The sequence below is a fragment of the Theropithecus gelada genome, chromosome 18 (genome assembly GCF_003255815.1).
Source record: "Theropithecus gelada isolate Dixy chromosome 18, Tgel_1.0, whole genome shotgun sequence".
Lineage (NCBI taxonomy): Eukaryota > Metazoa > Chordata > Mammalia > Primates > Cercopithecidae > Theropithecus > Theropithecus gelada.
Window position 1 is genome coordinate 19,043,880 of NC_037686.1, and position 26,954 is coordinate 19,070,833.

Consider the following 26,954-nt stretch of genomic DNA (forward strand, 5'->3'; position numbering starts at 1 on the left):
AAGATTTTTTCCTTCATTTCAACTTTGGTGAATCTGGCAATTATGTGCCTTGGAGTTGCTCTTCTCGAGGAGTATCTTTGTGGCGTTCTCTGTATTTCCTGGATTTGAATGTTGGCCTGCCCTACTAGGTTGGGGAAGTTCTCCTGGATGATATCCTGAAGAGTGTTTTCCAACTTGGTTCCATTTTCCCCCTCACTTTCAGGCACCCCAATCAGACGTAGATTTGGTCTTTTTACATAATCCCATACTTCTTGCAGGCTTTGTTCATTTCTTTTTCTTCTTTTTTCTTTTGGTTTCTCTTCTCGCTTCATTTCATTCATTTGATCCTCAATTGCTGATACTCTTTCTTCCAGTTGATCGAGTCGGTTACTGAAGCTTGTGCATTTGTCACGTATTTCTCGTGTCATGGTTTTCATCTCTTTCATTTCGTTTATGACCTTCTCTGCATTAATTAGTCTAGCCGTCAATTCTTCCACTTTTTTTTCAAGATTTTTAGTTTCTTTGCGCTGGGTACGTAATTCCTCCTTTAGCTCTGAGAAATTTGATGGACTGAAGCCTTCTTCTCTCATCTCGTCAAAGTCATTCTCCGTCCAGCTTTGATCCGTTGCTGGCGATGAGCTGCGCTCCTTTGCCGGGGGAGATGCACTCTTGTTTTTTGAATTTCCAGCTTTTCTGCCCTGCTTTTTCCCCATCTTTGTGGTTTTATCTGCCTCTGGTCTTTGATGATGGTGATGTACTGATGGGGTTTTGGTGTAGGTGTCCTTCCTGTTTGATAGTTTTCCTTCTAACAGTCAGGACCCTCAGCTGTAGGTCTGTTGGAGATTGCTTGAGGTCCACTCCAGACCCTGTTTGCCTGGGTAACAGCAGCAGAGGCTGCAGAAGATAGAATATTTCTGAACAGCAAGTGTACCTGTCTGATTCTTGCTTTGGAAGCTTCCTCTCAGGGGTGTACTCCACCCTGTGAGGTGTGGGGTGTCAGACTGCCCCTAGTGGGGGATGTCTCCCAGTTAGGCTACTCAGGGGTCAGGGACCCGCTTGAGCAGGGAGTCTGTCCCTTCTCAGATCTCAACCTCCGTGTTGGGAGATCCACTGCTCTCTTCAAAGCTGTCAGACAGAGTCGTTTGCGTCTGCAGAGGTGTCTGCTGCTTTGTTATTATTTTCTGTGCCCTGCCCCCAGAGGTGGAGTCTACAGAGACAGGCAGGTTTCCTTGAGCTGCTGTGAGCTCCACCCAGTTCGAGCTTCCCAGCAGCTTTGTTTACCTACTTAAGCCTCAGCAATGGCGGGCGCCCCTCCCCCAGCCTCGCTGCTGCCTTGCCGGTAGATCACAGACTGCTGTAATAGCAATGAGGAGGCTCCGTGGGTGTGGGACCCTCCCGGCCAGGTGTGGGATATGATCTCCTGGTGTGCCTGTTTGCTCAAAGCGCAGTATTGGGGTGGGAGTTACCCGATTCTCCAGGTGTTGTGTGTCTCAGTTCCCCTGGCTAGGAAAAGGGATTCCCTTCCCCCTTGCGCTTCTCAGGTGAGGCAATGCCTCGCCCTGCTTCAGCTCTCGCTGGTCGGGCTGCAGCAGCTGACCAGTACCGATCGTCCGGCACTCCCCAGTGAGATGAACCCAGTACCTCAGTTGAAAATGCCGAAATCACCGGTCTTCTGTGTCGCTGGCGCTGGGAGTTGAAGACTGGAGCTGCTCCTATTCGGCCATCTTGCTCCGCCCCCTTATCAAAGTTCTAAAGCTTTATTAAAATTGGAGACCAAATAGAAATCCATATAATTTATTTTACTGCTCATATCTAACTTAGTCACTAAGAAATTAGTGTAATACTTCATGGATGTTTTCAGAGGCAGCTCTTATAATTCTCAGTTAACAACCTTAACAAGGTACGGGTTACATGAAATGTATGCTCACTCTAAACCACCCATCTGTTTTTTTTTTTTTTCTCTCCAGAAACAAATATTTTCATTTTAGACTTGAAATTCCTATTTCCCATTTAGGGCACATTAGTTATATCTGCTGTTTTATTTTTCTTGATGTATTTACAATAAGTCAGAAAATCAGACATAGGCCCAGCTTACTGTTATGGAAGCTCTAGTGTTCTTCAGGGCAGAGCTTCTCAGGCAGCAGACTGTGGGCAGTAAACAGGCGTGCCACGGTATTGGCCCCTTGGCTCCTGAGTCTACCAGTCAGGACCTGGAGCCGAAATCTCTAAGCTCATTGCCCTCCCACTCCCAGCAGAACAGTCTTGTCCACTGTGTGTGCTACACAAATACCACCTCCTTCCACATATGCTGTGATGTTGGAAAGGATAGAAAACTCTCCCTTGGAGAAGGAGGAGCTTTGAGCTGTGCCCTTCCAGAACAAGGCTAAAGGAAATGTGCAGGATTGACCCTGTGTTTCAGAGTAGAGCAGAAGAAGACAGCACAAAGCAACCGAGACAGGAAGAGGTGACATGAGAGACAAATTCACAGGGAAAGGAGGGAGGATGGGAGGTCTTTCTGCCTGGCGGTCAGAAGGAAGGCCAGAGGGTGATGGTAGGAGCCTTAGACTAGAAAATTGTTGCGGGAAGTCGGGGACCCCAAACAGAGGGACCAGCTGAAGCCTCGGCAGAAGAACATAAACTGTGAAGATTTCATGGGCATTTATTACTTCCCCAAATTAATACTTCTATAATTTCTTACACCTGTCTTTACTGTAATCTCTGAACATAAATTGTGAAGATTTCATGGACACTTATCACTTCCCCAATCAATACCCTTGTGTTTTCCTATGCTTGTCTTTACTTTAATCTCTTAATATTGTCATCTTCTTCGTAAGCTGAGGAGGATGAATGTCGCCTCAGGACCCTGTGATTGTATCAACTGCACAAATTGTTTGTAGAGCATGTGTGTTTGAACAATATGAAATCTGGGCATCTTAAAAAAAAAACAGGATAACAGTGATGTTTAGGGAACAAGAGAGGTAACTTTGAACTTGCCGCGGGTGAGCCGGACAGAACAGAGCTATATTTCTCCTCTTTCATAAGCAAATAGGAGAAATAGCACTAAATTCTTTTTCTCAGCAAGGAACATCCCTGAGAAAGAGAATGTGCCCTGAAGGTAGGCCTATAGACGGCCCCTTTTAAGGTGTCCCGTCTTTTATGGTTGAAGCCGAAGGGATGAAATAAGCCCAGGTCTCCTGTAGCGCTCCCAGGCATATTAGGTGGAGGAAAATTCCCGCCTAATAAATTTTGGTCAGACAGGTTATCTGCTCTCAAACCGTTTCCTGATAAGATGTTATCAAAGACAATGCGTGCCCCGAAACTTCATTAGCAATTTTAATTTCACCTCATCTGGTGGTCCTGTGATCTCGCCCTGCCTCCATTTGCTTTGTGATATTTTATTACCTTGTGAAGTATGTGATATCTGTGAACCACACCCTATTCGTGCACTCCCTCCCCTTTTGAAAATTGCTAATAAAAACTTGCTGGTTTTACGGCTCAGGGAACATCACGGATCTTGCCGACATGTGTTGTCTCCCCCGGACACCCAGCTTTAAATTTCTCTCTCTTGTGCTCTTTCCCTTTATTTCTCAACCCAGCCGAGACACTTAGGAAATAGAAAAGAACCCACGTTAAACATCAGGAGTGGGTTCTCCCGATAGAAAATAAGACGTTTTCCTCTCTTCTTTAATGTCCAGAATCGTGATTTCTTCATTAATTGTAGTTGTCCAAAGTGAAGAAATTCTTGGGAAGCTATTATGAAAACTATTTACAACTGAATGCATTCCCAGTTACAAGCATTGGACCAGCATTATTTGGGTTTAGAATTTGAGCTGACTGTGAATGGATTATGAGACTCATGTGAGTGTCCCCTGGCTTGGCGGGTCGTGGTCTGCAGCAGCACTGTGCAGCCTGCAATGTGTTTCATAAAAATACTCAACTGAGGTAGCAAGTACTGGTGCTGGTGGCAGTGTTATTTCCACTTGCAGGAGCAGTGTAGCTCCGTAGCAGTGCAATCAGTTTCTAACTATGTGAAGATTTGTGTATGAGAACCTCAGTGAACTGACAACACATTACTGATTTACTCCACTAATGTCCTGTGCTTTTTATAGATTAGCACTCCTGGGCAGCAGGCCATCCGGCTTGCCCTTTAGTTTGACCTGGCCTATAGCATGGGTTTTGGAAGTCACGGACCTGAGTTCAAGTCTGATCTCCAACACCATTAGCTGAGCAACACTGGGCAACTTATTTAACATCTCTAAGCCACTGATTGCAAATCAGAGACATGTGATAATAAAAAAATTTACTGCATGGTGTTGCTATGAAGACTAAATGAATAATGTGTGCCATGTATCTAGAAGAGCTTAACACATCACTCTCCTCTTCACTCCTGCAGCAACAGCAAACATCATCTGTAGAGTTAATGGTAAGAAGATCTTATATTAGTAGCATCAGATGCTGAATAAACTCATAGGGATCAGAGCCTCATGGTCAACTGGTAGGCCTAGTGAGGGACTCAGGAAGAAAACATCTCATAGGAGGACAAGAAAGGGTGTCAAAGAAGTAGACACTGAGGAAACGAACTCTCTGGAACCCTGACTACCATCCAGTGAGATGAGATTGACAATTAAAACAGAATAGACATAATATGATCCATGCCTCAGTTCCTTTGCCTAATGTTATACAGTTTGGCAAAAAGTACATAGTTTATTCATAATGCTGCTTTTATTTTTCTCAACTAATTGTTTTTATTTCTTTCTAAAGTGTCTGGCAATTCCAACTGATAGACTCAATGGATCATTTAGTGTAAAAAGGGTAAGTTAGGAAAATCCAATCTTGACAATTTTTAATATTTTTTCTGATGTGTTAAAAAGGTGGGACACCATACAAACTATGCTTTATATAACAGCTCTTATAAAAAATCAAGGACAAAATATAATTGAAAATATTCTTCCATTTTTCTAAAGAAATCTCTTTTAAATTCTTGGAAAAGATCAGGCACAGCAAAAGTGAGTTAAAGCCTTAAAAATATGTTATTGGTGTCTTAGACCCCAAAGCAGAAATATACACTCATTTTAAGTTGCAAGAATAATAATCTAGATCTTTGGGGATTTAAAAAATGTCATCTCTTTGCCTTAAATGATTTTGAAACAAGGCATGAATATAAATAATACATATAGTACTTCTGGATTTAAACATCTTTGATGAAACGATGATATTGACTTGGAATCTCTCTCTCTCACCACATGCACGTTCATGTGTGCACATGTATGTATACCTGTGACGTAGCTGTTTAGAATTGTTTGGCCTTCCGATGGATTGGCCACAGACCTTCCTGTCATGACACAGTCTTGCCAGTCATTCTTTCAGCTTCCTGTCTCCCCTGGCAGTGGTGGAGAGGATCCCAAGTTGTTATCAACTCAACAAGGGAAGGAAAGTTGGGTATTTTAAGGCACATGCATTATTTTAGGATTTCTGGTTGTCCCTGGCTAAGTTTTTGATGATTACTGGAGATAAGAAAATAAGACTTAATTGTTACTTTCTTTAAAAAAATAAATAAAAAATAAACAGCAAAAAAAACCTCCTGCAGAGTTTCAGAAGATTCTGGAAATTGACATGATTTCCTAATGTTCCAGTTGGTAGATACCTTGGGCTGGCCTGAGGACTTGTCATTTCAGACTCAGGAATAATCAGGCAGACACTACAGATACGCTTTTTGGGGGATGGGTCAAAAGGAGCATGTGACTGAAACACTGAGGGCTTTATTCTTCCTTTTGTGAAATCCGAACAGTAATCATATTCATCATAAACAATTTCTAATATTGAGAGAGTATAAGGTGAAAATCAAAGGGGTCACTTCACCCTTAGTCACACCCCCATGTCTTTAAAAGCAAGAAGACAAATATAAAAATCTTTGTATATGAAATGAAAGCTTTCTGAATGCTATATAGGAAGCTGCTTATATAAGAGACTGCTTATCTAACATTCTGAAAGTTTTTATTGCATATACAAGGATTTTTATATTTGTCTTTTTGCTTTTTACACATGCAGGACCATGTTGTAGATGCTCTTCAGCTACTTCTGTTTTTTGCTTTTGTTTAACAGTATGTTGTAAACATCTTTTTGTTGGTCCCTATACATCTATCTCTCTGTTTTCAACAACTGCATTGTATTCTACTGAATAGAAGTCCTATAATTCTGGGGGCAGATAACTATTGTATGTGTTGACAAGCAACTTGTCAATGAACTTTCTCGTAATCTTTGTGTACTCGTGCGAGTATATTCTATAGGTTAAATTCTTAGAAGTGAAATTACGTGGCCAAAAGGTGTGTGTGATGGCTAATATTGCGTCAATTTGATTGGATTGAAGGATGCAAAGTATTGTTATTTCTGGGTGTGTCTGTGAGGGGGTTGCCAAAGGAGATTAACATTTGAGTCAGTGGATTGGGAAACACAGACCCATCCTCAATCTTGGTGGGCACAATCTAATCAGCTGCCAGTGCAGCCAGAATAAAAGCAGGCAGAAGAAGGTGGAAAGACTAGACTGACTAAGTTTACTGGCCTCCATCTTTCTCCCATACTGGATGCCTCGAACATCAGACTCCAAGTTCTTCAGCTTTGAACTCTTGGACTTGCACCAGTGATTTGCCAGGGGCTCTCGGATCTTCGGCCACAGACTGAAGGCTGCACTATCAGCTTTCCTACTTTTGAGGTTTGGGGACTTTGGGAATAGCTTCCTGGCTCCTCGCCTTGCAGACAGCCTATTGTGGGACTTCACCTTGTGATCATGTGAGTCAATTCTTCTAATGAACTTTCCTTCATATACACATCCATCCCGTTAATTCTATCCCTTCAGAGAACCCTGACTAATACAGCATGGAAATTTTAATTTTTGGCTGTTATTGCTAAATGGCCATAAAAAGGTAATATATATTTACACTCCCACCAATGATATATGAGGGTTTATTATTTCACCCACATCCCCTAGCCTTTAGCATTGTCAGACTTTGAAATCGTTGACATTGCTATCTCATGGTTTTAACCAATGTTTAAAAAACTTGTGAGTGAGGTCGATGCCTTTATGTTTACTAATCATTGGTGTTTATTTACTATAGCTTGTCCATTTTCCACACATCTACTTTTTATTTATAATAGTTTTGTTGCACGTTAAAGAAATTAGATATTTGTGGGCCAAATTCTAAATAATTTTTAACTCTGCTGTCTTTTGAAGTCATGAATTTTTTTTTTTTCCTGTGTGGGGATGTCTTTAATATGTGTATATTTATTAAATATTCTACTATGGTGCATGCATTTCATACTATTCTTAGAAAGGCTTTTCTCAATCCACAGCTGTTTTTTAAAAATGAGCTATTTTCTTCTATGACTTTTATAATTTTCTTTTGATGATTTCTTACCTAATGGTTAAAAATTTGACACATTTGAAATTTATTTTGGTGTAACGCTTGAGGAAAGGATCGAGATACGTTTTTCTTCCAGATGGCTGGTGAGTTTTGCTCACAATATTGATTGAAACATGTATCTTTCTTCTACTGATTACCACTTTACTTACACAAAATCCTCACATGGGTTCAAGTCTCTCTATACTCACTCTGTTCCACTGACCATTCTCATTTGAATTTATGCAGTCTTATATTTTAATATTCTTTACTAGCTAGTCTTCCTTGATCCTCTCTCTCTCTCTCTCTGTATGTGTGTATGTGTGTGTGTGTATGAAGCCCTAATAATAAAAGGATAGAAGTCTCCATACAGATTGAAGGTGACCTTGGGTTGTGAGTATATATTTGGCAATTAAGCTCCCAGATAAAGATGAGTTTATTTCACAAAATAGTTATTGAAAGCCGACTGGGCCAGGCACTCTCCTGGGCTCTGTGGATGCAGCAATGAATAAGAAAGAAAAGGTTCCTGTTCTTGCTGAGTTTACATTAGAGAGTTGGGGAGGGGCTGTACAAACAAGTACCAAATAAACAAATGTGTACGGTCGTATTGTGACATGAAGTGAAATGAAGAAAATAAATTAGGGTGATGAGCTAGAGAGTGAGGGAAGAGGGAGGTATTTTAGATAAGTTATTTGGGGAAGGTTTTCTGAATGACATTTGAGCGTAGCCTTAAGTTAAGCTTCAGTTTATCATATCTAATTTCTTTCTAAATAGCTTGACCTTGATACTTTAGTGTCTAAAATAGAATTTGTTGTCTTTCACTTAAAATCTGTTCCCCTCTGATATTCACCATTTTGGTCAGTGTCATCATTATATATCTTAGTCATCCAGATCCTGAAATTTTGGGACCATTTGCTTCTTTGTTTCCTTTCCCACATGACCCGTTGGTAGGTCCAGAGCACCTTCTCCAGGGTGTCTCCGGCATGTTTCTTCCTTGGCCATTACCATGGTGTGTGCTTAAAATGGCCCACACAGTGAGATTATCATGTCTGCCTCTAAACCAGTGTCTCTGCCTCCAGTGTCTCCCACTTTCAACCCAGACTCACCCTGCTGTGATGTGAAGCTTCTAAAATACAGATTTCTGATAAAAATCTTTAAACTGCAAATGGAAAATACTTTTGCTTATAGAATGACATTAGACTGCTTTATTTCAGATTCAAGATCTTGCAAAATCTGAGATCTGCTCAATTCTCAACTCTTCTTTCCAAATGAATGCTTCCTATCTGCCAGGTACAATTCTAAACGCTGTATGTATTGATTCATTTAATCTACACAACAACCCTTTAAAGTAGGTATTATTATTATTATTATTATTATTATTATTATTATTATTATTGAGACAGGGTGTCACTCTGTCAGCCAGGCTGGAGTGCAGTGACACAATCTCAGCTCACTGCAACCTCTGTCTCTGGGGCTAAAACGATTCTCCGCCTCAGCCTCCCAAATAGCTGGGACTACAGGCACGCGCCACCACACCTGGCTAATTTTATATTTTTTGTAGAGATGGGGTTTCACCATGTTGCCCAGGCGGGTCTTGAGCTTCTGGGTCCAGGTGGATCTTCCTGCCTCAGCCTCTCAAAGTGCTGGGATGATAGGTGTGAGCCACTGTGCCTGGCTGAGGTAGGTATCACCATAATTGCCACCTTATAAATAAGGAAACTGAAGCATGGAGAAGTTACCTGACTCGTCTAAAGTCATGGAGCCAGCACATAGACATCCATCACTGCAATCGAAGAAATCTGGCCTCTGCCCATCGTGGTATATGTTACCGTCTAATGTTTCAAGATCTATTCCTGCTTGTGTGTGATTGAATGTTGTTCCTTCTGGCAGAAATCCTCTTTTCCCAGCTCTATTTTTGCTTGACTACGTCCTCAAGGCCCAGCTCAGGTAGCCTCCTATCCCCTTCTCTCACCAACCTCATCGTCATTAGCGGCTTCCACCCCTGAACTCCCAGGACAGTTTTAGGAGATATCACCCACTACTACACAGTGGGGCAGATGATTTTGAACACATATTCTGTTTCTGCAACTAGATTGCAAACTATCTTAAGGTAGACACAGTGGCTTATTCCTCTGGGGCCCTAAGAAAGACCTAACTTGTATAGTAAGGACTTAATGTTGATTGTTGACCATGTCAGTCATAGAACACTCAATGGAATAAGGCTTGTGTCCAGATATTGGTGACAACTTTAGTGCATTTAAATTTAAAATATGCTGTGTAAAAATTTAAGAGTAAAGACAGAGAAATTCACTCAACAAACTTATGGAGCATATGCTGTGCACCTGGCATTGTCGTCAGTACTCAGGAGGCATCCCTGAACAAATGAGACATACTCAGAATAGACTAGGTTGTGTTGCAGTAACAAACAATTGCCAAGTCACAGTGGGTTAAAAGGGAAGGTTTATTCCTTTATCACACTCTGTGTCCTTCGATGGCTACCAGGGGAATAATGTTCGAATTAATCACTCAGGGAGCGAGCCCAGTGGAGCAGCCGCCATCTAGAAAGGTGCAGATGCTGTGTCAGAGAGAGGAAGGGATGTGGCAGATGCGCTGGCTGCGAAGAGCTCTGCTCGCAGCAGCAGCACCACGCATCCCTTCTGCTCGCTTTCTATTGGCCAAAGCAAGTCACACAGCCACGCCCAACTCAGGGGGGCAGGGAAATCCACTCCTACACTAGACCTGGAAGGACAGAGCGCCCATGGCTATGGATAGCTCCCACGACTCCCCACAGACAAAAGACTTCTGCCTGGTGGAGCTTATTCCAGACTCTCAAGGGGGACCCAGACAATAAGAAATAGACACGATAAGCAAATGGTAGAAGATGTTAGAAGATGACAAGTATTATGGGGGAAAAAAAGCAGAGCAGGATGCGGAGGCTGTGGTGGAGGTGTGGCAGGGGTGTGGAGGGGAATCGGGTGTTCATTAAGATGGTTACATTGGGCCAGACGCCGTGGCTCACGTCTGCAAGGCCAGCACTTTGGGAGGCCGAGGCGGGTGGATCACTTGAGGTCAGCAGTTCCAGACCAGCCTGGCCAACATGGCGAGACCCCATCTGCACCAAAACCACAAAAATTAACCAGGCGTGGTGGCACGGGCCTGTAGTTCCAGCTACTCGGGAGGCTGAGGCAGGAGAATCACTTGAACCTGGGAGGCGGAGCTTGCAGTGAGCCAAGATCGCACCACTGCACTCCAGGCTGGGTGACAGAGCAAGACTCCAACTCCAATAAATAAATAAATAAATAAATAAATAAATAAATAAATAAATAAATAAAAATAAAAACTAAAAAAAAAAAGGAAGAAAAAATAGATGGTGACATTGAGCAAGGAATTGAAGGAGGTGACAGAGTCAGTCATGCAGCTATCCTGGGAGAAACGGTTCCAGGCAGAGGGAGCAGCAGCGCAAAAGCCCTACAGGGAGGGAGAGCATGGCCGTGTTAGGCAGCAAGGAAGCCAGTGTGGTGGGGCAGATGGGGACCGTCAGAGTTTGGGGCGTGAGGCCTTGGGGATTCCAGGTTTTCCTGCGAATGGTACAAGGAGCCGTGTCAGAATTTGAGGCAGAAAAATAACACGGTTTCACTAACCTGATAAAGGATCTGTGTTGACAATGGACTCTGGGAGGGTAAAGATGGAGGCAGGGGGAGGCGGCGAGCAAGTCAGTGATCCGGCTGAGAGCTGAGGGCGGCTCACCCGGAGATGGCGCTTTTCCTTGCCATGGCTTTTGATACCAGATTTCCTTTCGAGTGTGTGTTTTAAATGCGGTTTTGGCTTCAAACGCTGCATGGCACTAACAATGAAATCTAGTTTCTTCCCACGACCCAAAGACGGCGGAGCTTCACCCTTTGGCTTCACCCCCGGCACCCAACTCCTCGTTTAGGGAAGACAGCTACACTGGCCTCCTTTTGGTCACTTGATTACAACAAATTCTTCCAGCCTCACGGACATTCCCTTTACCTAGAACATGTTCTCTCCTTTTTTCATGTCTTAGTTCAAATGTCTCCTGTTGGACAGGCTTTCCCTGACCTCAAGGAAGCCTCTCCTGTTTATTGTTCGTCTCACAACTCCACGTACTTCTTTCATGGTCGTTTCTGCAGTCTGCAGTCCTATAGTTTACCTAATTCCTTTTCAATGGTCTATTTCTGACTGCTAGAACGTAAGCTCTATAATCAGACTGCTGGGACTGGTCGTGTCTTTCTATGTGGAAATTCTAGTGTCTAGAGTAGTACCTGGCAGAATTAGGCACACAACAAATGCGTGTATGAAAAAATGCATGAGTCTGCTGCTATAAAGACATATGCACACGTATGTTTATTGCAGCACTATTCACAATAGCAAAGACTTGGAATCAACCCAAATGTCCATCAGTGACAGACTGGATTAAGAAATGTGGCACATATACACCATGGAATACTATGCAGCCATAAAAAAGGATGAGTTTGTGTCCTTTGTGGGGACATGGATGCAGCTGGAAACCATCATTCTCAGCAAACTATCGCAAGAACAGAAAACCAAACACTGCATGTTCTCACTCATAGGTGGGAACTGAACAATGAGATCACTCGGACTGGGGAAGGGGAGCATCACACACCGGGGCCTATCACGGGGAGGGGGGAGGGGGGAGGGAGTGCACTGGGAGTTATACCTGATGTAAATGACGAGTTAAAGGGTGCTGACGAGTTGATGGGTGCAGCACACCAACATGGCACAAGTATACATATGTAACAAACCTGCACGTTATGCACATGTACCCTAGAACTTAAAGTATAAAAAAAAAAAATGCATGAGTCAAGAGTCCCAAGGGATGAGAAGGCATCAAGGAGGCAAAGGTGCGGAACTGTGCATAGAAGGCACCGGGTTCAAGTAGTCTCAGAAAAACTGGAGAAGATGTTGCTTTAGATCAAGCTTGTCCAACCTATGGCCTGCAGGCAGTGTGCAGCCCAGAACGGCGTTGAATGTGGCCCAACACAAATTTGTAAACTTTCTTAAAACATGAGATTATGTTTTTTTGCAATTTTTAAAAGCTCAACTGCTATTGTTAATGTTAGTGTATTGTATGTGTGGCTCAAGGTAGTTCTTTTTCTTCCAATGTGGCCCAAGGAAATCAAAAGACTAGACACCCCTTTAAGTGGGAAAGAGTTTTTTGAGCCCCCAAATGGGTGCCATCACTCTGAGCATGCTGGGCCCTTATCATATTCTAATGACCTGGTTTTTGTATCTGTTTCCCCCACCAGGGGCTATGTGCTAGTCTTCCTTTTATCCCTGGTGCCTACGGGCTCAAGGAATATTTTATTGCACCAAACTATACTGACTGCTCATGTGTTCAGACTCTCATGCTGAGCTCTCTAATTAGATCCTCATTAAAAATAAAATGTTATCATGAATCTTGTAGGGCCTTCATGGAAAAAAAATTGTGTGTGCCTGCCATGATATTTTGGACACACTGAGATGTTTTTAATCAAGCCACCATCTGGGCCATACATTTTGGTAACTCTATTTTATTGCGTTCCATCAATTTATGGCAGCCTCACACAATCTGAAGTATGGCATTTGAACTATGACCTATAACAACTCAAGGAGACGCCTATTTCCTTCCTGAAGTTTTAAGATCTAATGCAATTTGAAATGAAAGAAATAAGGGACTAAAAAGATGAAAAGCAGTCTTCAGGAGTGGACAGTGGACACAGGCAGGCATGGCAAAGATCGTTAACCAGGTGAAAAACTGTGAGTAACCAAAGAGGCGAATGCAACACTTCATTTTTTTTTTTGAGATGGAGTCTCGCTCTGTCACCCAGGCTGGAGTGCAGTGGTGCAATCTCAGCTCACCGCAAGCTCGACCTCCCAGGTTCATGCCATTCTCCTGCCTCAGCCTCCCGAGTAGCTGGGACTACAGGCGCCCACCACCATGCCCAGCTAATTTTTTTGTATTTTTAGTAGAGACGGGGTTTCACCATGTTAGCCAGGATGGTCTCAATCTTCTGACCTTGTGATCCGCCCGCCTCAGCCTCCCAAAGTACTGGGATTACAGGCGTGAGCCACTGCGCCCAGCCAACACTTTCTTTAGTCACTATCAGTGTTCCAACACAGGTGGAGTCCTGAAAAGAACAGCAAACATTTTGGATGATGGAAGTATGAAAAATGTGGGAAAGGAAGAGGGAAGAGGAGAATAAGATGTGAAGTATGTTTTCTGTATTTTATAACTGCTGTTGAATTGATTTCTTCTGAAACCCTATCAGTGACTTTAGCTTTAGGTTATAATTTTGTTTCCAATTTAAAAATTAGTTTCCTTATGTTTGCATGGTGCCTGGCAGATTTCAAATACTTCCATCATCCATGGTCTCCTCTGGTCCTCCCAACAACCATATAGTAGGCACAGCGGGCACACTTCTTTTCTTTTCTTTTTTTCTTTATTTCTTATTTTATTTTATTTTATTTTATTTTATTTGACACAGGGTCTCATTCTGTCACCCGGATTGGAGTGCAGTGGCCCAATCTCGGCTCACTGCAACCTCCGCATCCCAGGCTGAGACGATTCTCCTGCCTCAGCCTCCCTAGGAGCTGGGATTACAGGCATATGCCACCACGCCTGGCTAAATATTTTGTATTTTTAGTAGGGACAAGGTTTCACCATGTTGGCCAGGCTGGTCTTGAACTCTGACCTCAAATGATCCACCTGCCTCGGCCTTCCAAAGTGTTGGGATTACAGGCGTGAACCACTGTGCCCAGCCCAGGCATACTTATTTTCATTTCACAAATGAGGAAAGAGAAGCTTGGGGCTCTGGGCACCCTGCTCCAGGCCCGAGAGCTGTTATGTGGCAGAAGTGCAAACATGGGTCTTTTGATAACACACCTACTGTGTCCTGCCACCCTTACTTTGTTGTTTAAATCTACTGTTTTATTAGATAAGGTTCTTCTGAGCCAAGATTTCAGTTGCAAGTGATGTAGTGAACAAGTGCTTCCAGGAGAAGCCAGTGAGGGTGGGGAGAAGAGACACAGGGAATAGGAAGGAGCCCACACTCAGCCTGACTTTTCTTTTTACTTGTATAAATGTATGGCATACAAGTATAATTTTGTACCATGCAGAAATTGTGCAGTAGTGATATCAGGGATTTTAGGGTACACATCACCTAGATAATGTGCAGTGTACTCCTTACATAATACCTCATCATCTGCCCTCTCCCACTGCCCCACCACTCCGAGTCTCCATTGTCTATCATTCCACACTCTAAGTCCATGTGCACACATTATTTAGCTCCCACTTATAAGCGAGAACATGCAGTATTTGTCTGTGTCTGACTTGTTTCATTTAAGATAATGGCATTCAGTTTCATTCACATTGCTTCAAAGGACCTAATTTTATTCTTTTTAATGGCTGAATAGTATTCCAATGTGTATATACATATGTGTGTATATATAAAATATGTGTGTGTGTGTATATATATATAAAGTGTGTGTGTGTATATATATATAACATTTTCTTTATCTTATTCATTGATGGACACTTGGGTTGTTTCTATATCTTTGCTATAGTTCAGCCTGATTTGTGAGGGAGGGGCACTGCAGAGCATAAATTACATCTCAGAATTTATTCACCTTGGGGCAAAGGAGTTGGCCTTTTGTATTCCCACATACTTCTGTCATTGGCCAGTCAGCAGGAGGTGTCCCCCACCATGGGAGGAACCAGGAGAACAAGGAGGACCCAGTGCACCCGAGCAATCTTCTCATGGGTGGGAGTGCTAGCCTGTTAGCAGCAAAGCACATTGGAGGGGCTCCAACAATGTACTCCAAATCTGTGCTCAACAGGGGGACTAAATAAGTGGGATCAGCAAAAGCTACTTAGAATTTTTAAAATGCTACCTGAATGTAAGAAATCATTTTATTCTGGTGCATTCTTAGGGCAAATGGAGTCATTCCAGAACCTTCTTTGAAATCAGAATCAGATACACTTGCAGTAATCTGACTCTCTCCCTGAGGAATCTGATATGAAGACACTCATTTAGAAAAAGGAGCTGTGGCCAAAGCTGGATATTGTTTCACTGAATTTACAGAGATAATTCTTTTAACTCATTCTGTTCAGATAAAAGATCAAACCTGGTGGAGAAGTGATTTAGCCCTAGGCCACATAACTGGTAACTGACAGAACCTGAATGTGAAGTCAGGTTTCCTGACACCCAGTCCAGAGTCCTTTCCAGTCCCTGCCTGCCCAGCATTAGGAAGTGATTTTGCTTTCTAGCTGGGCCAGACAGGGATCCAGGAGGGAAGAGGTGAGGGAGCCATTGCCTTCTTTGACTCTGATCTTCAGCATTTTTGAAGCCTACTCAGACATGGAGAGAGACTAAGTCTCTTGAATGCTTTTCAAGTCCTTCTCTACTGTGGAAGGGAAGGAAAGCATTCCTGTGACTCATTTGTAAAGACTGCATGATGTGACAAAGTCCCATGAATATGTGAAGCCATCAGGCCACAGTGAGGAAAGAAAGCTGGGGACAGGGGGCTGCTTTGCTTCTGAGAAGGCCATCACAGTGACAATTGTGATCTGAAGGTCCTCAGAGTTTAGTAGAAGGAAAAAAAAATCCATCTCCTTGCATTCTTCTTCAGGCAATCTTACAAAGTGCTTGTATAGCTGCCTAGTCCAAGCGTTTTTCATTTTGTTTCTTCCTCTTTTATAAGGAAAGATGTTATTTGAAGGAAAAACATGAGTGAGAGATGAGGGATCTGAGCAGTCTCATGTGCCTTGCCAGGCCCTTTTATCGACTGGGAGCATCCTTCGTGCAAAATTCATGGAGTCATTCTTAAGAGAAGTTCAGCATGCATACTCTATTCTATAGTCTTAGATTTCTAAGAAAAATGTGCATCTCTAAAGAAAAAAAAGTTACTTGCCAATATATAAAGCCTTTTAATTTGTACTGAAGCTAAAAAAAAAGGTTTAAACAAAACCCAGATGGAAGCTGTCTAAATGCTTGGGTTAGAAAGAAGATTGGGTCAAATACAATAGCAAGTCCTAAAGCAATAGCCTGCTGCAGGGAGTACAAATCTATCTGCATTTAGTCTAAATGTAGAGTGACCTTTCACTACCAAGCCTTGAGGTTAAAGTTGGCTGCAGTTATTGGAAATCATTTCCAAAGGTCATTTGTGTAAAAAAAAAAAAAAAAAAAAAAAAAAGAAAAAAGTAATATGGATTTAAAGATACCTTCCATACATGTAGGAAGCCAAGTCTGCCATGCTAGTTAAAAATAATATGGGAGAAATCATTGTTGCAGTGATGAGTTTTGAAAATAATCTAAAAGGTCTAGGGCTATACAGATAGCAATTTAATTTTCTTTCCTTATCCATTAGTATAATTGTTCCTATGTGTATTGCTAAGCTATTTACCAACGCCATATTATAAGCATCCGAAAAACAATATGCATTATTACACTTAGGAGGGAGTTACTGAGAACCATTTGCTTTCATTAGATCAGGGATATTACACTGAGGCCAGGCAGAGAACATTCCCATGAGCAAAAGTCTGACTTTCATTCCAAGTGGTGACATTTATATGCAGGGTGTCCAACATGTCATTAGAGATTTTTCAAAGGGCATATATAGCTCAAGTCACTAGGGCATGATGCGTGCACCACCTTAATAAGTTAAAAAAAAACTTCATGGGCTCAGCAGGAGTACAGAAACACTCTTATGTTCATCAGTGAATGCTAAATGAGTCCGCTTTTTAGATGCAGGCAGAAAGAGAGCAGGTATGTGCATGTGTAAGAAATAAGACATGCTTTGATGATTCTCAAAGATACCTGCTCTTTTCCTGTGTTTTTTTTTTTCTCCCAATGTAAAATTTTGTTTAAAGTGGAAAATAGATTTTTTTTTTTGGAATAAAACAGAAATTCATAACAAATTGTTTTATTTTCTGTAATTAGAAATCTCTTTGTCTCAAAATTTTTCTTTTTACTCTTCTCAACTAACGCCTGTTTCTTTTCTCTTTTTCTGATGCGTGTGTGTGTGCACGCGCGCATGCGTGTGCTGCTCTTCAGAGTAGATTCCTAAGGACAATGACAATATCTATTTAGATGCTTTATTTAGGACTTGTATGTTTATTAAGTTTTAAATCAGAGTATTAATAATCCTTACATTTATTGCCACCCCCCACGAATGTATGGAGAATCTCTCGTGTTCTAGAACTTTCCTAGCCACTTGAACCCACTTAGATGAAAAATAAGACATCTCTTCTGGTCTCACAAATATTCGTCTGTTTTTGTTAGCAAAGACAGAAGTGTCTATCATGTGAGTTTTGTGATGCAGAGGAATAAACATATGTTCAGAAAAACATCTGACTTCCAGTGTTGCTTCTAACACTTATCAGCCTTGTAACCAGAGGGAAGAAACTTCATCTAAGTCTTAGTCTCTTCAACTGTAAAATGAGAAAAAATAACATCGGTCCTACCTACCTCACAGGGCTGTGGAGAAAATATAATGAAAGTAAATGTTATGAAAATGCCTCATAAATTTCAAAGTGTTATGCAAATTCAAGGCACTAATGCATTGAGGAAATGGCAGACTTGGTGCCTGGCTCAGAACTGAGCAAAGTGGGTTCCCTACAAAGGGACAAACCCAAGGGAGAGTCAAGACCTTAGCCAATAAGAATTTTCTAGGTGACTTATGTGACATGGCCTGTATCTGTGGTTTTTGTTGTTTGCTGGCTTTTCTTTTTTTTTTAAGATTGTGGCAAGTATGTCAGGGCATAGAAGGGTCTTTCATCCTTGAGCATGTTACCCTGTGCTATTGCCTTTTGGAAATATGCCCATCCTATTTTGTTGTGAGAGTTTGACCATAAATAGTTCTCTTCTAAAATGTGAACACTTTGTGCCTTTTATCTTCCTGCTGGCAACCCTTTGCATCTTTCTTTCATTTTACAAATAATAATGCTTATAATAGAATATTTGGGGAAGGCCAAAAAGGAGAAGTAAGAAAAACATCACCCATAAGACAATCACTATTAACAGTTTATTTCTTCACTTTCTTTTTTTCTATGCATATATGGAAAAAAAACTATATTTGGTTTTATATAATTGTGGACACACTGCATATCTGCATATCCAATGTTATAGTCTGCTTTTGTTTCCCACATAATGTAAAATAAGAAATTTCCTTTATTTCAATTTTTTTTCTCCCCTCTTATCATTCAAAACTCATATTCTGCCCCATCTTCCTTTGGTAGCTCCCTATGTTTTGCTGATTTGACTTACAAAGGCCTCATCTGCATTCTAATGACATGTTTCTGCCACTAGAATCCATCTCTCTTCTTCTTCTAAGAGTTAATTTAATTGTCTATATTTCTCATTTTACCAAGAGCTCCTTTGAGTAGGAGCCATGTCTATTTAACTTTTTATACACAGAGACCAGATCAGTGCTTGGCGTAAACTGCTCAAGAAATATTTGTGGAATAGACTACCAATTCCTATGATAAATTCTTAGCAAAAATCACGTGTGTCTGCCTTCTAGACCATTGAGTTGATAAACTATAATTTCCTTAAAAATACCTCAATTGCTGGTTTCCATATTGTTACTACACTACAATTAACATTTTTAAATGTATTTTTCTCTGTTTCAGATTGTTTTTAAACTTAAGATTCATAAAGGAGAAATTCTAGAAATTCAATTCTAAAACTTCAATATTTTTTAATGACTTTTGACATGTATTTTCCAATTGCTTTTAAAGAACTTGGATCTACTTTCATTGCTTTCAAGCTATATCCCAGAGTCCATCAAGACTACGTTAAGACAGGACAGATACTCCTTCCTCCAGGAAGCCTTCTCTGTTTCCCTACCCACTCTACCTGTTAAGCTTAGGTGTGTCTCCTCTATGCTTCTATATAACCCTTCACTATAGAGTTAGGATGCTTTGTTGTGGTTACGTATTTACTTGTCTTTCTTCCAAAGAAGACTATGAGCTCCTTTAAGGGAAGAGGCAAATGTAATAAGTTATTACAATCCCTAGTGCCTAGAAGTATAACAGATTCACGATACATTCTTGTTGACTGTAAGAAACTAGTGCTTAATCCAACTGTGTAATAAAATTGACTCATAAATGAGGATAATAATGGCAATGATTATGTACCAAACATAAATTGCAGGATGAGAGAGATTAGACTACCGATTTATTCTTTACTCTAGAAACTTTGACAGAATTAATGTTCAGTACATGCTATAACATTCAATTATTCAATAATTCACACACTGGAGTCAGGAAGTTGCCCAACACTGAATTTTCCCTTCTCCATCAGCTTGCCTTTACTCCATTTTATATGTCAGGTTTCCTTCCTCTAAAAATTCTTAGGGTTTACCACTTCAGCATGCAGATTCAATTACTGGTAGTGCTGCCTAAGGCAAGCAGTCCTATCAGTGCTAAATCTGTTAAAAAAGAAAGTCCACACTTTTCTTGGGGAAAAAAAAGGTTTCATAATTTATAAGAGTTCATAATGAATATTTTACCAAGGGCAGAAAATGAGCAAAGAGGTATGAAAGAGGCTATGGGATTATTTCCTAGCAACCCATCGGCCAAAACGAAGCCTAAATATGCTATGTCCTAAATCCCAGTGCAGAAAGAATATGTAAAAATGAAGTGATCTTAAGGAACATATGTACTTTTTTCACTTGTTCGGTTTTTTTTTCAAAATGCTGATCAATATCATCTATATAGAAATGGTCATTAAATATGTAAGGAGAGTTCTGTGATGTTGATGGAGCCACAGGAGGCTCCCTTTTTCTTATATTCACATTCTCTAATAGCAGAGTTGGATTATTGCATTTTTTTTTTCTAGTTTCTCAAGTTAAGAAGTAGATTGGGAAATTGGAATTGGTTACAGGCTAAATTTTCCATGTTAACTAAAGGCTTTTGACTTAAAAAGATATTGGTAAGAAAGAGCCAACGGTTTCTTTTTACAAGGCCAAAAACGTAAATATGCATAACCAGACAAAGTCCTTCACACCTAAATACCAAGTTATAAAAAAAATCTTGCTTAACCCATGTAGACATGATGCTTACTCTTCAGGGTGAGGTGAGGTACCATCTTCATTCCATTCACAAAAAATAGCCACTCATGTCTAGCATCCATCAATGTGTGAATTCTTGATTGACTTAGCTGCAGCAAGTATTTGCTAAGTGGCATATTCAGAACAGAGCCACATCAATCATTCAAGTGTTACTAATTTTCATTGTAATGAGCACTTGAGAATGAACAGTAAGTGCATTGTTCAGGAATACATGTGCAATCCTGCTGTTGATCGCCAATAAACATGAACTCATTTTCCAACCCTCAGAGCTTGCCTCTGGCTCATGGACTTTGGAGGTATGATTTCTGTGGGTAATTATCCCACTTTGCATGTGTACAGTGCTTTGTAGTTAACAAAGACTTCCATTACATAACCTCACACATCCAGTAGAAGCGGAGGCCTGACAATTTAATTATTGCTATTAAATTGAAAACTAACTGTAATCATTTCTGACAAGTCCCCTATCTTTGTCAGCAAATTTAGTGGGTTGAGTCAACTTACTAAGTTGAATCCAGTCCATTTTCCTCCATGCCATCATTGCCCTAGCTGAAGTTCCTATCAGTCCCCCGATCAGTTGCAATATTTCCTCTAACCAGTCTTCTGTATTCCAGTCTCCCATCCTCCCCTTCCCACTTCCCAGTAAATCCTCCACACAGCAGTCAGAATGACCTTTAGAAAAGCAAATCTATTATGTTATTTTCCCTCCTTAACGTCATTCAATGGCTTACAGCTGCCTTTAAGATAAAGTACAAAATCCTTCACAGAGTTAAAAAGACCCATGATCTAGCCTCTGCCCAGAGACTGAATTCTGAGTCCCTCAACACTGAAAAGATTACAGTGATCCACTTTCTACTTTGTCTCTTCATCCACACGTAATTAAGAAGGGAAGAAACTATAAAATATGAAACACGTATGTATGTTGTAGTTAAAATAGTTTCTTAAAACAGTTCTGATTACAAAATTCTGGATAAATTTATCAAAGCTAAACTCCTCTTACTTTTTTTTTTTTTTTTTTTTTGCCTCTGCTTTGCAAGTGCCCCTAAGAATACTCAAACTTTGCCAGTTGGGTGATCTAGAACTGAGCTGTTTCTCTAGCAAAAACAGTCAAGCAAACAAAACAGTAGCAACAAAACTCACCCTATGTCACAAAGGAAACTTTTGGTTCATTCAGCCATTCACTTACAGTAAATTCATTGTGTGTCAGACACCGTTCCAGACCTTACTAGGGATGGGGGATACACAGTGAATGGGATACTATTGCTGGCTTCAAGGAGCTCACCATTTAGAAGGGATGGGGATGAGGGGTTACACAGTTAAGGTTTTCCAGTCTTTTCTTCAACATTTTATGCAACAGGTATCTCTGTGTTCCTAACCTCCTTGAAGTCTCCATTCACTGTACCTTGTTTCATGATTCCCCATGATGGTCCTTCAAGTATTTATTCATTTATTCAAATATTAAGTCATTCCTTTTCCACATGATAGTTCTTCAAAGATCAAATGGAATAAAATTCATATACTCAAAAAATTATATGCCACACTCTGGGAATTCAACTGCCCTTGTCTTAAGCTCCTCATAGTTTTGTGGCAGATATGGACAAGCAGATAGACAATTACTAAGTGATGTGACAAGAAGAAGGACTGAGGGACTGAATCCAGACCTCTAAGTGTGTGACCATCTGTGTAAGGAGAGGGAGGATCTGACCTCTGTGCAAATATTAGCCAGGCTAAGAATCACAGTCGGCGTCTAGGAAGAGGCACTGTCAATAAGCAATCACTGGTGGTATAACCAAGCATGGTAGGTTAGGGGAACCCTCTCTAGAGAGTATGTTTGGAGAAAGTATAGGCCCTAGACCGGTGTGTTTCAAATTTAGTGGACATCAAAATGACCTGCAGAACTTATTAAAGCAGTTTTCTGGGTCCCTGATAGTTTGAATGTATGTCCCCACCAAATCTCATGTTAAAATGTGATCCCCAATGTGGGAGACGGGGCCTGTTGAGAGGAATTTGGGTCAGAGGGGTGGATCCCCTCAAGACTTGGTGCTGCCCTTGCCAGTGAGTTCTCATGAGATCTGGTTAAGTGTGTGTTATTTCTCCCCCAACTCTCTCTCTCGTTCCTGCTTCTGCCATGTGACATGCCTGCTCCCTCTTTGCCTTTTGCCGTGAAAAAAAAGCTCACTGAGGCCTCCCCAGAAGCCGAGCAGATGCCAGCTTCATGTATAGCCTGCAGAACCATGGGTCAATTAAATCTCTTTCTTTATAAATTAGCTCACCTCAGGTATTTCTTTATAGCAATGCAAGAATGGCCTAATATAGTCCCATCTTCAGAATTACTGATTTAGTAAGTCTTTGGAAGGGGACAATAATTTGCATTTCTAACAAGTTTTAGGTAGATTATTGATCTGAAGAACCACACTTTGAAAACCACTGCCATAGGCAATTAGACAAGGAACAAATCACTAAGTTTTATACATAAAAGTTATAAGTGCCCCATGAGTGTAGATAACAAACCTTTGCAGTTATTTAAAAGTGGATAACTTTTACAATTCAGTAAACTGTCACTGAGTCTTGCTATATGCAAGACACTATTCAAGGCCCTGTTCTTTTCTAGGGTCAACCCCTCTTCACTCCCACATTCCCAGTGGTTTCCAACCCCTTTGCAAGCTTGGTTTCTCACTATGAAACTATAAAAGTGTCCTTTTTGCTGAAATTGACTTAAGATAACCTTAGGCAAGGTTGGAGTCAAGACCTAAGCTCAGAACCCAAATTTACACCTGACTAGCCATGGGCTATAGAAATTAATTTAACTCATTTAATTGTAACTTTTCCAATATATAAAATGGGGAAACACTTATAGGGATTTTGTGAAGATAAAATGAAATATTAACTTGCCTAGTGACTGAAGCATAATCAATGCTCAAAAAGTTCTAGCTCAAAAGGGATAGTCTTTTCAATTAATTATGCTTGACCAAGTAGTCGTTTTTATCTTGACTCCCACTTCACAAACAAAAATTGATTTTGGATAGATTGTAGAAATACCTGAGATAGGTAAATGATAAAGCTTTTAGAAGAAAACATAGGGTAATATCCTCATAAACTTGGATTAGGCAACACTTTCTCAAACAAGGGTATAAAAGAACTAGCAATAAGGGAAAAATCTAGTAAAGTCGACTACATTAAAATTGAGAATTTTTTTATTATCCAAAGACACCATTAATAGAATAAAAGGAAAATTTACCAATAAGAAGAAGATATTGCAATACATGTAGCTGACAAAAGAATATATAAATAACTCCCATATATCAATAAGGTAATGTCAATCTCTCAGAAAAATGGCAAAGAATTTGAAGAGGATCTTCATAAAAGAGGATTATGAAAAGACCAAAAAAAACCTGAAAAGCTACTCAATCCTTCATTAGTCATGAGGAAAATAAAAAGTCTATATTGTACACACTTCATCAGTATAGCTAAGATGAAAAAGTGAACAATGCCAAGCGTTAGTGGGGGTATAGATGAAAAGAAACTCTCATACACTGATGGAGGAATGTAATTTGCATAACTATTTTGGAAAACTCTTCAGCAATCAGTATAAACCAAAGTGAAGCATGTGCCTATCCCATCACCCAGAAATTCCCCTTCTAGTTGTATACCTACCAGAAAGACATGCATGCACATGTTCATCAAAATATATTATAATACTGTTTATAACAGATCCAAAATGGAAACAATCCAAAGGTCTAGCTAGAGTAAAACAGATAAATGTATGTGGTACATCAACATAAGAGAAAACCACACAGCAACAAGAATGAATGAACTGCTACTACATGCAACAACATGGATGAATTTCATAAGCATATGATTAAGCAAGAGAAGACAGACACTATTCAATTTATGCAATGTTCTAAACCAGTTAAAATGAATCTATGTTGAGAAGAGACTTTTGCTTCTGATCAAGATGGAATAACTGGGACCAAATTTATTCTCTTGCCAAAACCAACCAACCAGACAAACAAATTAAAACAAAACAGAATTAACTACAGTTTGCATGACACTGAACAGCAGGAAAAGGAGGACAGTAATTTCTGAGAGACAGTAAACAAGCAAGGCAAGCCATGTGATTGTCCCAGTTTACCAACTTGAGTTCCCAGGTTGTAATACAAGGAGAGAAAACTGCAATAGAGCCGAGAAGACTCTTTGAGTTTAAAGGACGAATATGAGAATTCATGAACAAGGTGTCTAGAGTTCTCAAGACAAAGAACCAGAGAGGTGCATGCAGTTCAAAGACAGAATGCTGAACATCTGCTGAGGCTCCCCATTGGGTATTCAGCACTTTCTGATGAGTACATGCATATGTCATAATGACTCAAGGCAGGGAAAGAACCTGGGTTAGAAAGGATTAGAGGGGATAGTGCCTGACACTTACAGAAGGCTGGGAACAGTGCCTGTTCCTACCAACTAAACTGGAAAAAGTTATACTTTTTAGCACATTGAGTAGATGCAAAAATCTTCCCAATAAATCATAAAAACAAGAACCAAAATGATCAAACTGTCTCCAAGTAATTTAACTGTATCCTGGTATAAAGGCTGAGAAAAATTCTAGGAATACAAAAACATCCAACATAAACCAGGAGAAAATTAACAAAGTCTGGTATTCAATCAAAGATTACAAGGAATGTAAAAAGGCAGGAAAGCAAGACCAATAATGAGAAAAGTAAATAAATCAACTTAACTTAAACAGAAATTACTCAGAGGTGACAATTAGCAGACAAGGATATTTTAAAGAGTTATAACTATATTCTGTATGGTCAAAAAGTTAAGTAGAGACATGGAAAATACAAAAAAGACCTAAATTAAACTGTTAGAGATAAAAACTAGAATATTTGGGACAAAAAATTATATGGGATATGATTAATATCAGATTAGACAAAGATTAGTGAAATTTAAGGCACAGCAATAGAAATTATCCAAAACAAAAACACAGAGAAAAGCTATAAAAAAAGAAAAGAGAATTAGTGAGCTATCAGATACCTTTAAGCAGCCCTATAGTTTGTAATTGGAGTACCTGAAAAGAGGAGATAAAGATTCAAAAATTTGAAAAATAATAGTTGAAAATTTCATGCTTTTGGTGAAAACTTTAAGTTCAGAGATCTAAGAAGCTCAAGAAACCTCAACCACAGAAAATCTGAAGAAAACTATATCAATGTACATCACAATCAAATTCCTCAAAACTGGCACTAAAAGGAAAATCTTAAAAACAGCCAGAGGAACAAAAGACATGTTTTATACTGAAGAACAAAATTAAAGTTGACAGGATTTCTTGTTGGAAACAATGCATGTAAAAGACCTTTGAGTAACAACTCTATAGTACTGAAAGAAAACAACCTGTCAACCTAGAATTTTATATCCAGCAAAAATATCTTTCAAAAATAAGGTTAAATAAAGATGTTTGTGGACATACAAGAGTTGAAATAATTTATAGAGAAATAAAAAGGATTTCTGTAGGCTGAAGGAAATTGATACTGAATGAAAAACTGTGTTTATACAAAGGTATAAAAAGCAATAGAAATATTAGCTGTGTGAGTAAATGCTGTGGTTTGGATACGATTTGCTTGTCCCCACCAAAATTCATATTGACATTTGATCCCCAGTGTGACAGTGTTGGGAAATGGGGCATAGTGGGAGGTGTTTGGGTCATGGGGGCAGATCCTTCATGAAAGACTTGGTGCTATTCTCGTTACAATAAGTTGGTTCTAGCTCCAGTAAGATTGAATTAGTTCTGAAGGGAATGCATTAGTTCTAGGGAGAGCAGGTTGTTTTATAACCAAGACATCCCTTAGGTTTTGGCTCCCTTTGCACATGTCTACTTCCCCTTTGACCTCTCTGCCTTGCTTTTCAGCACAAAAGCCCTTGTCAGAAGCCAGCGTCATGTGCTTGAACTCCCCAGCCTGCAGAATCATATGCCAAATAAACATTTTTTCTTTATGAATGACCCAGTCTCAGATATTCTGTTATGGCAACACAAAATTGGCTAAAACAATAAACATAAAAAACTGAAAAAAAAAGTTATTTAAACCCTTTAAAAGACAACTAAGCAAAAATAATAATAATGTATTGTGGGATTTATGGCATATAAAAATAACATATACGCCACCAACAGGGTGAGGAAAATGGAAGTATTATAAAGCTTTTATATTATACGTCAAGTGGTACAATGTCTGCCCTGATCTGAATGGGTCCCCCCACCTCCTGCAAACTCATATGTTGAAACCTAATACCAAAGGTAATGGCACTGGGAAGTGAGGTCTTCTGGGAGATGATTAGGTTTTGAGAGCAGAGCCCTAATGAGTGGATTAGTGCCCTTATAAAATAGGCTTCAGAGAGCTTCCTTGCCCTTTCTACCATGTGAGGACCCGAAGAGAAATTGGCAGTCTGCAACTTGGCTAAGGGCCTTCACCAGAACCTGACCATGTTCAACCTGATATTGGACTTCCC

General features: G+C 40.2%; 1 protein-coding gene across 2 annotated transcripts in view; it reads right to left on the reverse strand.

Moving 5' to 3' along the window:
- The window catches only part of CHST9 (carbohydrate sulfotransferase 9), a 291,848-nt gene that overhangs the window by 71,475 nt on the left and 193,419 nt on the right, over positions 1-26,954 (reverse strand). Inside the window, exons 5-6 of one of the 2 annotated variants that reach the window (XM_025365225.1) lie at positions 11,392-11,413; positions 3,414-3,425 (exon numbers count right to left, since the gene is read on the reverse strand). The exons of the other annotated variant lie outside the window; for it this stretch is intronic. Coding sequence (XP_025221010.1) covers positions 3,414-3,425; positions 11,392-11,413 — 34 coding nt within the window. The remainder of the gene's footprint in view (positions 1-3,413; positions 3,426-11,391; positions 11,414-26,954) is intronic. 2 annotated transcript variants of the gene reach the window in all.